The sequence below is a fragment of the Nuphar pumila genome, chromosome 1, assembly GCF_984573655.1.
Source record: "Nuphar pumila chromosome 1, dmNupPumi1.hap1.1, whole genome shotgun sequence".
In the NCBI taxonomy this organism is placed as follows: Eukaryota; Viridiplantae; Streptophyta; class Magnoliopsida; order Nymphaeales; family Nymphaeaceae; genus Nuphar; species Nuphar pumila.
The window spans coordinates 114,731,385-114,747,043 of NC_143249.1; the positions used below are offsets into that span (position 1 = coordinate 114,731,385).

The window sequence follows — 15,659 nt, forward strand, 5'->3', positions numbered from 1 at the left end:
TAAGCGATTACAAAAGGCCAATTAAATTTTATAAATGCAACAGATCCCAGCAACATACTCAAATCATATGCCTTTTGATTTTTAATGAGACAGATGAGTATTTTTAAATTCTAAAGGAGAACACAGAAAATCCAAATAAATCACGTTTTTAAATATGATAAATGTTAACCTCAGGTCCCATTATTTTTTACCATTTCCGGGAACCCTATGGCCCATATCAGGAATTTCAGAAAACAGAAACCCACCTTTGAGATCAGAGGCTAAAGGTCGAGACCTAATGGAAAATTTCCTTTTTGTTTTTTGGAAGAGACAGCTCTTGGGAATTCCCTTATCCTGAAACCGTTTCATCCTTCCGAGACATGGAGGGACTCCCCACCTGAAAATTTTCAGGTTGGGAACCAAATTCGATTCAGAAAAAACGAGAAAGAAGTCTGAAAATACAGAAGAAATGGAGTCACTCGCTACTTTCAGTTCACTCTCGCCCATTCCCGGCTCGAACTGCTCCTCGGCCAACCGTATACCATTCAAAAAGTGTTCCCTCCAAACAATCTCGACACACCCAAATGGTCGTTTGAGCCCCCGTCAAGCAAATATACCCCTCAAATTGATCACAGAAGTTTCTCCCCACAGAGCAGGTGCACAAAAAAAAAAAAACCCTTTTTTGTTCTGTTTTCTGTTGAATTTCCACTAATGGTTGTGACTCGTTTCTTTGATTTTTTTGACGGGTTTTGATTTATAAATTCTGGGTTATCGTTGGTTTTGAGTTTTAATCGATTTTTTTTTTTACACTTGCTTATCGAGTGAGAGGAGGTCATTTCGCATGCAGGCGTTCTTATCTCATTGTTTTTGCTATTTTCCCTTTTGAATTTTATCAATTGTCACTTTTTCTTGTCAAATATTGGTGTTTATTGATTTCTAAAACGTGGGTACTGTTGTGTTTTGAATTTCAATTATTCTTCTTTGTTTTTTCTTCTTTTTTTACAATGATGATTGAATGGTGGTAGCTCTGTCTGTCTTCTGCTAATTCTATTCTTCTACTTTTTCCTATTGAAATTTCAACTGTCATTTTATCTGCAACTTTTACGTCATGGGTTTTGAATCTAAAATGGTTGTGGGATTTCACTTGCTCTCCTCCTCTGTCATGACTAAATTGCACTGGTTTCTGTTGCAAGCTTGCTAATTCTGCAAATTCTCATTGAATTTCATCGTGTGTCATTCTTCTGCTGTGAAAATACTGGGAGGGTTTTGGTTTCTGAATTTTGCCTTTTTATGGATTTTGAATTCTTAATGGTGGTGGTCCATCGTTTGTGCTTGCCATGATTGAATGGTGACAGTTTCGGCTGTACGGTTGTTGAGGATAGAGCAAGGAGGCGCTTTTGCTGATTTGTTGAATGGGCAGAAGAAGGATTCCAGGGATCAAGAAATGGGCTATGTTGAAAGAACTCTAGGATTTCGGATTAGGGATTTGGATGACAGAGATATGAGATTAGTACGGTTCCTTCTTTTCATTATTCCTTTATCCATCTTTATAATTGATTTTATACGCTCCAAACATATGATCATGTACCATCATCATCAGCTCAGAAGTGCATTAAGTGGTATACATTGCACGTACAGAAAACATTTAAAAGATGAGATGATAAATTCTATTTAGTTGTTATTGCTTGTAGACATTGCAACAATTTACATGCTTGTGCATATCATTCTCGTGATTACAACCATAATTTTTTTTCTTTGGGATAGTCAAGCTAGGGGACTAGCATATCTGTAAGCATGAATACATCAACTGATACATATAAACAGATGCATAAATTTAATTTCGAATCATAGAAAAAAAAAAGAAAAATCATGCTTTTAAAATATAACGAAAAATCTTAAAAAGAGTACATCTCTGATTAAAAAGATAAAAATTATCAAATTCAATTTAATAACTTAATTATAATAATTCCACAAGAAACCATTAATTTTAAAATCTCATAACAAGTTGCCTCATAAATGTTATCCCATTATGGATGTAACGACCCCAACTCATACCTTTTAAAAATGCGGAATATTTTTTTTTCTAAGAGTTGCGGAAAACTTCCCAGAGACCTGGGGTCCCTACAGTTCCAATTTCAGTTGGATAACCACACACCACAAACCAACTTACATTTATCAATCATAACCAATCCACTGAACTCTTTTATTAATGAATCAATAAGAGTAATATGTTCAATGTCAAAAGTGAAATAACAACTTGCAGTAATTAAGAAGACTGAAAGTAAATAACAGTAGAGCCACTTTTTCCGCAAGTGAAGCCGTCTGAAACAAATGTGACCCTCGTATCCCCTCAGAAGCGAGTCGTCTTGACTGATCACCTGTGTCTGGAAAAAACCAATAAAATAAGAGGGTCAGAAATCCGAAGAATTCTGCGTACAGGTTTCCCTAATGAATCAAATAAGAAAAAAGAGCATAAATAAGATCCATGTAATATTTTGAGGAATACGATTATAATCAATTCCTAAGTCAATTAACCATTCATGCATAATTAAACATTTAACATGAGGAAACACGAAATATGTAACATTGATCACAACTTCATCAATAAGGCAATTAAATGCAAAAGAGATCAACATCATACAATGATCAACATAAACAACCAAGTGAACAGGTAAACATGCATGAACTAATACATAGCAAGAATATGCATGATTTATGTGCAATGCATGAACCATTTATTATCTTTCATTTAAGCTTTCCTCTTTCCATATGCATGTCCTATTAAATGCACACAATCCTTAAGTTCCTCTTTTTAATTTATCATTGCCCGCGGATACACCAAACGGGTACAATCCCCGAGGTCAAGTAGGGTTCTCGGGGTAACTTCACACACAATTTGTATTTTATTACCGGGTTCCAAACTTAGCCCTCGACCGATATCAGGAAACAACACCATCCATCGGAACCTTGGAAAACAACATCCAAAGTCGGGGACACCATGGAAAACAACATCCACTGGCGCCACTTTCTTGGTATACAAAAACAAACTCACAGCTGTGACTAACACACCACTCCCGGGTAAAGTGGCGGATTCTCCTTAAAACCGTGGCCAGGAGAAGAACCTCAATATCGGGTTCAGGGGCAACAAAACGCACACGGAGTTTTTGTATCCTCACGGTTTCCCCTAAACCGCAATATCCAAGATTCCTACGCTAAAGCAGGGACATCAAGGAGAAAGTAAATTACACTGTTCTTTACTTTCTTTTATCTGGTTATTAATTCATTTCTTTTACATTTGCAAATTTACATGCAGAATTAATAACATAAGCTTGCACATCAGCATGCTAAGCTTTTCACAGGATCACAGCCCGTGACCACATGGAACAGTGCGGTAAAACAATAATATCACATTTGATCTGTTGCAATGCATCAAAATAACTAAAACAGAGAACAACTGGTTCTCGAGGCTCACCCAGCCCCTGATGATCCAATTTGATCATCACTGCATTCATAAGCAAAAATCATGAATAACAGACCATTATGAATTCTTTTCTATGCTTCTCAATGCACATTCATTTAGGATCATTTAAAGGTGTGCACGAAACAATAACATACATATACTTGTGCACGAGTTCACAACTTTAATTTAAATTTCATGCTTTCATTCCATACACATGCTCATATCCCATGTATGATTTTATTTAGCCTATGCATTCATGTCAATGCATGCTTTAACATACATGTTCATGTCACATACACACTTTGATGAAATTACACATCTTAATCAGCATGTGAATCCTTCAAATGGTGGTACACGTGTCCATACATCAAGTTAGTGTACGATATGTATAAGATGTAACTTTGCAACAAATACTTTGATTTTAGCTTAATGTGTGAAATGCAAGTAAACAAAACACATCATGCTCTTACACACATAGGTCTGAATATCAGGTAAGCATAAATATGAAAACTTCAAGAAGAACTGAACCTTACACAAACTAATTTAACTCAGCCTAAAATATTTAGTTTAAGCCTTGGAAAACAGCCTGTACGATAACAACCGAAAACATTTACATGTTTAGCTAAATTATGATAACCAAAAGCTTCATAAGACATTAATTGAAATCCTGAATATATATATCCTGTTTGTGATCTACCCATCCTAATGTAAAACAGGATTGAGGACAGGGCAGTATACTCATTCAGTAGCCCCCTCCACAGACCAACCCGAAATCCAAACCCATTTCTCCTTTGAATTTCAGTCGTACCCTTGGTTCCGACATACCCAACAAGAGCTCGGTTCACACCGACTCTTGTGCTTAGCTGGACATGTACCATAAACAGATTTAGTAAGAGAACTTTAAATCGGTATAGATACAGAAACTACATAAGGGGTCAATTTAAATCCATGTCCAACATGCTAACCCCAAAGAATTCAAGGTCTTTTATACTTAAAAAAAGGAAATCTCTGCGCATGTAAATAGGTCTGAGTTCGTTCACAAATTTAACCACGTAAATCTTTTAACATGCTGTCCACCATATCAGAAGCAACTGTACAGGCCATCAAATCTGGATTTCGTGAGGTTCTGTTTATACCTCCAACAAAAAATTTATCACAGCAGAACAACAATTTCTTAACAAGAGCACCACACACCGTTTTACTTTTTCTTTTTACCATGATTCGAGACTGTGGCAGTCTCACCCAAACACAAATACCAACATACACCAGACCGTGTGACATATCAATTTGTAAATACCCACCGGCTGCTTTAGCAACAACCAACATAGGCTAATTTTTCAGAGCTGCTGGGCCTGTTAACTAGTTTCATTTGTTTTAAAAAAACAGATTCAGCAACACAAGACCCAATATAAAAAAATATTGATTTAACAATATATATTTTATGATTGTGCAACGAGCCTGTAATAACATGTACATATATATACATAATATGTCATAACAATTTTCTTTCAATAAGCTGCCAGCACACGAAAATGTTATGTATAGACATCTAAATTCTGTTTTTCTCTTCTTTTGAGGATATGTGACCCCAGTCCAAAATGAAGCCACACCAGGCCCAAAATCGTTATCCAGCCGACATGTAATCGGCTGGGGCTAAGGCCGAAAAATGCCCAACTGATGCACTCGGATGAGTCTCGGCCACCACCATGCTCGACCCTGAAAACTGAATGGGAGCAACGAACATAGGAGAATAACAAAAATAAAATGCTAACAGGTAAGCAATGCTGAACACTACAAACCAAACACGAGTCTGGGTTTGGGCAGATTCTTGGCTTCAAGCCCTAAATGCAACAACCAGTAAAAAGAAGCACAAACAGCCGAGATAGAGTGGAAAACTGTACATACAAAAAAAATCAATATCTACCACACCCCTTTTACGTATCTTAGGGTAAACACTTAGAGTTACCCTTTTTCCCAGGGATTCCTCTCAAAAACACCACATGAGAAATCAAACCTATGATCAAATTCTCATCCGAAGAAAGAGTGGAACCCGTACCTTTGAATCGGTGTTAGGTGGCTGCTGAAACTGCTTGCCGTGAGAGAAAGGGGGTCGTAGATGGCCCTGCTGGCTGTGAACCGCAGCTAGGGCTGGCGTCGGTGGTTGCCGCACCCAAGGGAAAGAACAGGAGACAGGGGGCTGCCGTAGCCTGCGGTGGCTGCTGGTAGCTACGACTTTCCGGCGACCTCCACCTCCCCAATGCTCGCCCACACGAGAGAGAGAGAGAGAGAGAGAGAGAGAGAGAGAGAGAGAGAGAGAGAGAGAGAGAGAGAGAGAGAGAGAGAGAAACGAGGGAGACGAGGGAAGAGGGTGAGACCCCCTCTTCCGCCTCCCATTTATCGCCGACCCCCCCCCCCCTCTCTTTCCTGATTTTTGCTAGGGTTTTATCGGGCAATCCTTATCGGCTTGCCCCTTGCCTTTTAAAAAAAACTTGCAGGGGCGCGGCTCGGGTCCGGACCCGAGACCCGTAACCCGACCCCAAGCTAAATGGATCCACAAGTTGGATCCGAATGGATCCAACTGTGGACCCTCGGATAAAATAAGAAAAAATTTTAAAAATTTTATTTATTTCTTATTATTATTAGTTTTATTTAAAATTAACCCTATTCATACCATGTAACCCCCATCAATATGGATCCGCAAGTCGGATCCATGTGGGTCCAACTGTGGATCCTCGAGTTTGCTATATATATACATATGTATTTATGTATATTTCTCTTTTATTACTAATATTAATATGATTTTAGTATAACGCAAATATTTAGGCATAATTATCCCTTTATGGGCCCCGGATCCGTGACTTGGATCCCGGGCCCAAATCACATTGTTATGAAATATATATCATAATATATTTAAATAAAAACCTAAAAATTAAGGTTATTACATCCGTACCCCCTTAAAAGAATTTCGTCCGCGAAATTTAAAACGTACTAAATAAGTATCGGTAGTGCCAATAATAAAACATCATACGAGCCTAACGATCAACAACAAGAAGATACCTTAGACCAGATCAACCTGATCGTCCTGTGTAGTAGTCGTAACAGCATAAACTCTCCCGTTGGTCTTTCGTTGGCCTTGTTGTTGCTGAGGTCTCTGCTGTTGTTGTAGTTGTTGCTGCTGTTGTCCTCCCTGAGCTGCTGGCGGGTTTGGACAGTAGGAAGCGATGTGCCCAGGTTGTTGGCACCGGTAGCAAACTCCCTTGAACATCTGACAAAAACCCTGAGGATGACTTTCATTACATCTACGACACATTGATTGGGCTTTCCCCTGCTGTTGCCTCTGCTGAGGTTGTCCCTGATGCGCACCCTGCTGACGTCCCTCCTGGTTTCGCTGCCTCTTGCCAACCTGAGTCTTTTCGCCTATCGGTGGGTCCTTCCTCTTTCCGCCCGAAGCATTCCCTCCATTCGTGCCTCCTTTTTGTGATACATTCCTAGACCTCTCCCAGTCCTTGGTCAGAACCGTGGCTGACTCGATCGCATCGGCCAAGGTAGGAGGCCGACCTGACAGTACGCGAGCTCGTAATCCATCCTTTAGTCCGTGCACGAACTTCGACGCTCTTGCCTTCTTATTTCTGAAGAGGTTCGGACAGTACCTCTCGAGGTTCCGAAACTTGGTAGTGTAATCTACCAGACTCATGGTTCCCTGAGTCAAATCAAGGAACTCCCGTTGCATCTGTTCCTCAGCGTATGCGGGGAAATACGCGTCCAAAAACTCTTCCCTGAACGTCTCCCAGGGCATCTCGTCTCAATCGGCGAACTTCACCCTTCGCAGGGTGTCCCACCACTTCTTGGCATCGCCCTTCAGACAGTACGTGCCAAAAGATGTCTTTCTGTCTTCAGGAACAGACAGGACGTCGAACACTCGTTCCAACTCCTTAACCCAGTTTTCCGCTGCCTCTGGGTTTGCCTCTCCTGAAAAGGAAGGCGGGTCCAACTTCAGAAACCTTTCGAAGGAAACGCCACCCGCGTTTGGAACAATATTGACAGGAGGGTCACGAGTCGCTGCCTGCGCGGCTGCCTGTGCAGCCTGTGCCGCTTGGGCCGTTTGTGCAGCCTGTGCCGCCTGGAGGTTCTGGGCCGCTTGCAGCACCTGCGCTGTTTGTGTCGCCTGAGCCGTCATGATCTCCGTCAATGTATGAATGACTTCCATCATGAAATCCCTTTGCTCCTGCCAGTTCGCGGGAGCAGCAGTAGAGGACGAAGCACCTCTGCGGGTATAATGCGACATCTACAACGTACATCCCTTCTACAAATTAGACTCCTACTGATCCTACCCCCTTAGGGTTGATCACGAACAATAATCGTTCACGTAATCATACCAAGACTTATTAATTTCATACTAATAGAATAATAAACTATAATTTCAATCAATCACACAAAATTCACATACTTAAAGTAAAAGTATTAAATAGTCATACCAGTGAAGAAGACTGCTCTGGAGGACGAGTCACACTTGTCGACGCTTCAGGATAGGGCTCATATGCCAAAAATTAGAAATTTAACACAAGAAAGATGATAAAAGTGTAAGTCTTTGTGGTGGCTCTGATACCAAATCTGTAACGACCCCAACTCATACCTTTGAAAAATGCGGAATATTTTTTTTTTCTAAGAGTTGCAGAAAACTTTCCAGAGACCTGGGGTCCCTACAGTTCCAATTTCAATTGGATAACCACACACCACAAACCAACTTACATTTATCAATCATAATCAATCCACTGAACTCTTTTATTAATGAATCAATAAGAGTAATATGTTCAATGTCAAAAGTGAAATAACAACTTGCAGTAATTAAGAAGACTGAAAGTAAATAACAGTAGAGCCACTTTGTCCGCAAGTGAAGCCGTCTGAAACAAATGTGACCCTCGTATCCCCTCAGAAGCGAGTCGTCTTGACTGATCACCTGTGTCTGGGGAAAACCAATAAAATAAGAGGGTCAGAAATCCGAAGAATTCTGCGTACAGGTTTCCCTAATGAATCAAATAAGAAAAAGAGCATAAATAAGATCCATGTAATATTTTGAGGAATACGATTATAATCAATTCCTAAGTCAATTAACCATTCATGCATAATTAAACATTTAACAGGAGGAAACACGAAATATGTAACATTGATCACAACTTCATCAATAAGGCAATTAAATGCAAAAGAGATCAACATCATACAATGATCAACATAAACAACCAAGTGAACAGGTAAACATGCATGAACTAATGCATAGCAAGAATATGCATGATTTATGTGCAATGCATGAACAATTTATTATCTTTCATTTAAGCTTTCCTCTTTCTATATGCATGTCCTATTAAATGCACACAATCCTTAAGTTCCTCTTTTTAATTTATCATTGCCCGCGGATACACCAAACGGGTACAATCCCCGAGGTCAAGTAGGGTTCCCGGGGTAACTTCACACACAATTTGTATTTTATTACCGGGTTCCAAACTAAGCCCTCGACCGATATCAGGAAACAACACCATCCATCGGAACCTTGGAAAACAGCATCCAAAGTCGGGGACACCATGAAAAACAACATCCACTGGCGCCACTTTCTTGGTATACCAAAACAAACTCACAGCTGTGACTAACACACCACTCCCGGGTAAAGTGGCGGATTCTCCTTAAAACCGTGGCTAGGAGAAGAACCTCAATATCGGGTTCAGGGGCAACAAAACGCACACGGAGTTTTTGTATCATCACGGTTTCCCTTAAACCGCAATATCCAAGATTCCTACGCTAAAGCAGGGACATCAAGGAGAAAGTAAATTACACTGTTCTTTACTTTCTTTTATCTGGTTATTAATTCATTTCTTTTACATTTGCAAATTTACATGCAGAATTAATAACATAAGCTTGCACATCAGCATGCTAAGCTTTTCACAGGATCACAGCCCGTGACCACATGGAACAGTGCGGTAAAACAATAATATCACATTTGATCTGTTGCAATGCATCAAAATAACTAAAACAGAGAACAACTGGTTCTCGAGGCTCACCCAGCCCCTGATGATCCAATTTGATCATCACTGTATTCATAAGCAAAAATCATGAATAATAGGCCATTATGAATTCTTTTCTATGCTTCTCAATGCACATTCATTTAGGATCATTTAAAGGTGTGCACGAAACAATAACATACATATACTTGTGCACGAGTTCACAACTTTAATTTAAATTTCATGCTTTCATTCCATACACATGCTCATATCCCATGTATGATTTTATTTAGCCTATGCATTCATGTCAATGCATGCTTTAACATACATGTTCATGTCACATACACACTTTGATGAAATTACACATCTTAATCAGCATGTGAATCCTTCAAATGGTGGTACACGTGTCCATACATCAAGTTAGTGTACGATATGTATAAGATGTAACTTTGCAACAAATACTTTGATTTTAGCTTAATGTGTGAAATGCAAGTAAACAAAACACATCATGCTCTTACACACATAGGTCTGAATATCAGGTAAGCATAAATATGAAAACTTCAAGAAGAACTGAACCTTACACAAACTAATTTAACTCAGCCTAAAATATTTAGTTTAAGCCTTGGAAAACAGCCTGTACGATAACAACCGAAAACATTTACATGTTTAGCTAAATTATGATAACCAAAAGCTTCATAAGACATTAATTGAAATCCTGAATATATATATCCTGTTTGTGATCTACCCATCCTAATGTAAAACAGGATTGAGGACAGGGCAGTATACTCATTCAGTAGCCCCCTCCACAGACCAACCCGAAATCCAAACCCATTTCTCCTTTGAATTTCAGTCGTACCCTTGGTTCCGACATACCCAACAAGAGCTCGGTTCACACCGACTCTTGTGCTTAGCTGGACATGTACCATAAACAGATTTAGTAAGAGAACTTTAAATCGGTATAGATACAGAAACTACATAAGGGGTCAATTTAAATCCATGTCCAACATGCTAACCCCAAAGAATTCAAGGTCTTTTATACTTAAAAAAAGGAAATCTCTGCGCATGTAAATAGGTCTGAGTTCGTTCACAAATTTAACCACGTAAATCTTTTAACATGCTGTCCACCATATCAGAAGCAACTGTACAGGCCATCAAATCTGGATTTCGTGAGGTTCTGTTTATACCTCCAACAAAAAATTTATCACAGCAGAACAACAATTTCTTAACAAGAGCACCACACACCGTTTTACTTTTTCTTTTTACCATGATTCGAGACTGTGGCAGTCTCACCCAAACACAAATACCAACATACACCAGACCGTGTGACATATCAATTTGTAAATACCCACCGGCTGCTTTAGCAACAACCAACATAGGCTAATTTTTCAGAGCTGCTGGGCCTGTTAACTAGTTTCATTTGTTTTAAAAAAACAGATTCAGCAACACAAGACCCAATATAAAAAAATATTGATTTAACAATATATATTTTATGATTGTGCAACGAGCCTGTAATAACATGTACATATATATACATAATATGTCATAACAATTTTCTTTCAATAAGCTGCCAGCACACGAAAATGTTATGTATAGACATCTAAATTCTGTTTTTCTCTTCTTTTGAGGATATGTGACCCCAGTCCAAAATGAAGCCACACCAGGCCCAAAATCGTTATCCAGCCGACATGTAATCGGCTGGGGCTAAGGCCGAAAAATGCCCAACTGATGCACTCGGATGAGTCTCGGCCACCACCATGCTCGACCCTGAAAACTGAATGGGAGCAACGAACATAGGAGAATAACAAAAATAAAATGCTAACAGGTAAGCAATGCTGAACACTACAAACCAAACACGAGTCTGGGTTTGGGCAGATTCTTGGCTTCAAGCCCTAAATGCAACAACCAGTAAAAAGAAGCACAAACAGCCGAGATAGAGTGGAAAACTGTACATACAAAAAAAATCAATATCTACCACACCCCTTTTACGTATCTTAGGGTAAACACTTAGAGTTACCCTTTTTCCCAGGGATTCCTCTCAAAAACACCACATGAGAAATCAAACCTATGATCAAATTCTCATCCGAAGAAAGAGTGGAACCCGTACCTTTGAATCGGTGTTAGGTGGCTGCTGAAACTGCTTGCCGTGAGAGAAAGGGGGTCGTAGATGGCCCTGCTAGCTGTGAACCGCAGCTAGGGCTGGCGTCGGTGGTTGCCGCACCCAAGGGAAAGAATAGGAGACGGGGGCTGCTGGTAGCTACGGCTTTCCGACGACCTCCACCTCCCCAATGCTCGCCCACACGAGAGAGAGAGAGAGAGAGAGAGAGAGAGAGAGAGAGAGAGAGAGAGAGAGAGAGAGAGACCCCCTTTTCTGCCTCCCATTTATCGCCGAACCCCCCCCCCCCCCCCCTTCTTGCTGAGATGGGTGGGGTTTCGGTTACGCCTGCGTAACCCCCTCTTTCCTGATTTTTACTAGGGTTTTATCGGGCAACCCTTATCGGGTTGCCCCTTGCCTTTTAAAAAAAACTTGCAGGGGCGCGGCTCGGGTCCGGACCCGAGACCCGTAACCCGACCCCAAGCTAAATGGATCCACAAGTTGGACCCTCGGATAAAATAAGAAAAAATTTTAAAAATTTTATTTATTTCTTATTATTATTAGTTTTATTTAAAATTAACCCTATTCATACCATGTAACCCCCATCAATATGGATCCGCAAGTCGGATCCATGTGGGTCCAACTGTGGATCCTCGAGTTTGCTATATATATATACGTATGTATTTATGTATATTTCTCTTTTATTACTAATATTAATATGATTTTAGTATAACGCAAATATTTAGGCATAATTATCCCTTTATGGGCCCCGGATCCGTGACTTGGATCCCGGGCCCAAATCACATTGTTATGAAATATATATCATAATATATTTAAATAAAAACCTAAAAATTAAGGTTATTACAATGGATCTTGTTGAGTATGTTCTGGATCAATGGTTTTGGAAAATGACAGGCTGGATAATGGGTTGGATGCTTTTCATACCATCATATCTGGTCTCTAGATCTTGCAATGACCATTAAGATCATTGATTTCCAAAAAATGCTGATATGTATCTTCCGTGGTTCCTTCATATGATCCATAACTGGACCAAGAAACCTGCTTACAGGATGCTAGTTTTTGCTGTTATGCTTATTTATTGGTCTGCTAACACCTTGTGATCACATTTAGGTCATTGCCAGATGCAAGTTTCTGTTTTCTTGACTGTATCTGATATTTCTAGGTGACTGACATTGTTGGTGGTACTGTACGGTGGAGACGGTATCTTGATTATATCATAGGTTCATTTTGCAATAATCCAGACACAATGAAAGGCATGGAACCTCTTCTGCTGCAGGTATTCATGTGTTATGCCTGGCTTGGATGTTTTTAGTACTTTTGGGACAATGGTTATTCAGTTTAGTGTCTACAAAGTATCTATAGAAATATTGGATTACCAACTTTTCTTAAGGATGTATATGAGAAAGTTCTACTCCATTTGAGAAGGGTTGGGTGCAGAAATAATTGGAATATCAAGTTCTACTTTCTCTGCATACTTGAGGCATTAAGATACTTGATGCTTCCCATGCCACCTACTTTGATTAATCTACAAGTTGACTTTTCCTCTTTCTCCTTTTGCCTTTTAAATAAATTTTCACCAATTTGTAGATCCGCTGGATCATTTGATGCACACACACTTAGAGAATTCACCATTACATACTGGAAAGCAGCAGTGCTTTATAGCCTCTATGACATTGCCTGAAAAAGTGCCTTGGTTCTTCTTTTAGATTCTCCGTATTGGCGCCTATGAGATAGTCAAGCTAAATATCCCACCATATGCAGTTGTAAATGAGGTACCGAACCTTACCCATCTTCTAGGTCTAAAAGATATAGCATAAATGCCTTGAGTTGATTAGCATATGCTTGATGTTTGGTATCTAACATATGTATGTCTTGCATTAGGTAATGGGGATTATTCTTCTTTATTCATTTTATTTTGCTGCTTCTTCTTTTTAAATGTTTCAGAAATTTGATGTGTTGTATTACTTTAAATTTTTAAGAAGTACAATAATTACAGGTTTTCTGCATTCATTGGATATTCTTTCAAAATCATATTGAAAACTGAAACTGTTTCATTTTTTGAAAAAAATGTATAGAAGTAAATATAATTTTCCTTTCAAGCATAGCTAGTTTTTGAGATGCCACACAAGGTCAGGACTCGTTTATTTGCCTGCCCTGCATCTACTTTATTAGCTTGTTTTTTCTTTAAAAGTTTTGTGTTCTTTGCCTAAAAAAGTCATAGTATGCCTTTTGTTTTAATCTGTTGATTAATGTTATCTTCATATTGAAACGCTTTTTACTGTATTATTAGCGTAACAATATCTGATTAGGTGCTTCAAGATTGTTTCCATGATCATGGATCTAGATTTCTAGTATAATTGATCTTTTGGTGTAAGAGTTTAACCATGGTAAGTGTCTGATTTGATGGTTGCATTTTATGCCTGGTTAGAATGTCACACTTGCGAAGACTGCTCTTCGGCCTGGTGCAGGTAGCATGGTGAACGGGATTCTACGAAAGCTAGTCTCTTGCATGGTTTGGCATGTTCATTACTTTGGATTGGTTTATTTTAACCAAGTGATTTTCTGTTACATGTGGAAGTGGAACTCTTTCCTTGAATCCTTTCTTTTGGTTTAGGAAAGCAACTCACTGCCCCTGCCAAGGCTTGAAGATGATGAACGTGGGAAAGCCCGTGCTCTGGCTACCATTTACTCCCATCCAGTTGTAAGTGCATTTTTCTACATTTGGTTCCTCTGCTTTCTTAGTATTCTTATGATTGAGCTAAGGACTACCATGTCTTGGCATGCCACAAAACAGCCTCTTTTATGCAAGGATATGTGTTCTTTTGCCAGACTCACACATTCCTCTAAAAAATGGAACTCTTTTTCTACATGGAAACAGACCCCTATTCCATGCAACAACTCTTAAATCTACAAAACAAGGTTTGATGTGTGTGTGCCTGCACAAGGAGGGGTTTGGCTGGTTGAGATTTATTCAGTCTTCGGACTTTATTTCTCTAGAAGATGGCTCCACACTGCCCTCAAATGTAATCATTCCTCTTGATGTCTTGAGGTCTACATTTTTGATGTGTTGATACAATCGACCTTCTTAGTGAATCTTTTGGTGTTGAGAATCAAAAAGGAGAAAGAGAAGTTAGGGCATGATAATTGTAAAGCCCATGAAAAAAAATCGTGTCCGACTCGTGTCAGACACGAGTCAGGGTCTGAACCCCTGTGTCGGGCCCGGATCCGGGCTGGACCCAAGCTCGAGCCGACCCGCGACGCGGCTTCTCGAATTCTCGAGAAGTCGGTGTCCTTAAAAGGACAGTGTCTCGGGCGAGGGTCCAAAACCCTCGCCCCTTCTCTCTCCTCGCCCGATCTCCTCTGCTCCGTCTCCCTCACAGCTACCGCCGGCGACTGGAGACGCCGGCGAGCAGCTCAGTCCGGCGATCCTCCCTGCGGCCACCGACGTCGGCCACTCGTGGCCGACCACCTCTTCACAGAAAACCCCCTCGCTGTCCCCTATGTCGCAGGACGCCGGCGACTCGCTGCCGGCCACCACCTTCATCCCGACTGCAGCAGACATCGACGGCGACCTTCGTCAGCCGGCGACTGACGCTGACGGCAGCATCCCAGCTCCAGTGAGCCCCCGATCCCCTTTTTTCTGCTCCCGTCGGCCCTTCTCCTCTTCGAGTCGACGCCGACAACTCGCTGCCGGCCCTCCACCTTTGCTGCTGCCGGCGATCGAAGTCATCGACATCCTTTCAGCCATCTGCGACTTCATCGAGTCCCCTTCGTCGATGTGAGGTCCTGTCACTCCCTCTTCTCTCCTGTCGGCGACCATCTCCACCTCCCGACTGGCAGTCGGCTGTGCCAGAACTCCCCTCCTCTTCGTCCCGTGTGATGCAGGAGGCCAACCACCTGTTCGTCTCCTCGGCGACACCTGCGTCATCGCTGTTGACCCCGACCCTTCGATCGACGGCCTCCCATTCCTTCCAGCCCGACGACTCCCCCGTGGCCGTGGTCTCTCGAGGTATAAACCCCTTCTCACTTCTTCTTTTCTTTCCTTTGTGAGGAGTCGGTCGACAGGGGGACTGAGCCCCCTGTCGTCGACGCTTGTCGGCAGGGGGTTCCATTCCCC

At 40.8% G+C, this 15,659-nt stretch overlaps 1 protein-coding gene across 3 annotated transcripts in view; it reads left to right on the forward strand.

Annotated features, from left to right (window-relative positions):
* The first annotated feature begins 268 nt into the window (after positions 1-268).
* LOC149849099 (NOL1/NOP2/sun family protein / antitermination NusB domain-containing protein) overlaps positions 269-15,659 on the forward strand; it is a 158,562-nt gene continuing 143,171 nt past the window's right edge. For 2 of the 3 annotated variants that reach the window (XM_089998488.1, XM_089998489.1), the window contains exons 1-6: positions 269-635; positions 1,335-1,489; positions 12,705-12,818; positions 13,249-13,314; positions 13,971-14,054; positions 14,157-14,243. In XM_089998488.1, coding sequence (XP_089854614.1) covers positions 449-635; positions 1,335-1,489; positions 12,705-12,818; positions 13,249-13,314; positions 13,971-14,054; positions 14,157-14,243 — 693 coding nt within the window. In that variant the 5' untranslated portion in view covers positions 269-448. The remainder of the gene's footprint in view (positions 636-1,334; positions 1,490-12,704; positions 12,819-13,248; positions 13,315-13,970; positions 14,055-14,156; positions 14,244-15,659) is intronic. The other variant, XM_089998492.1, reaches the window with a different exon arrangement.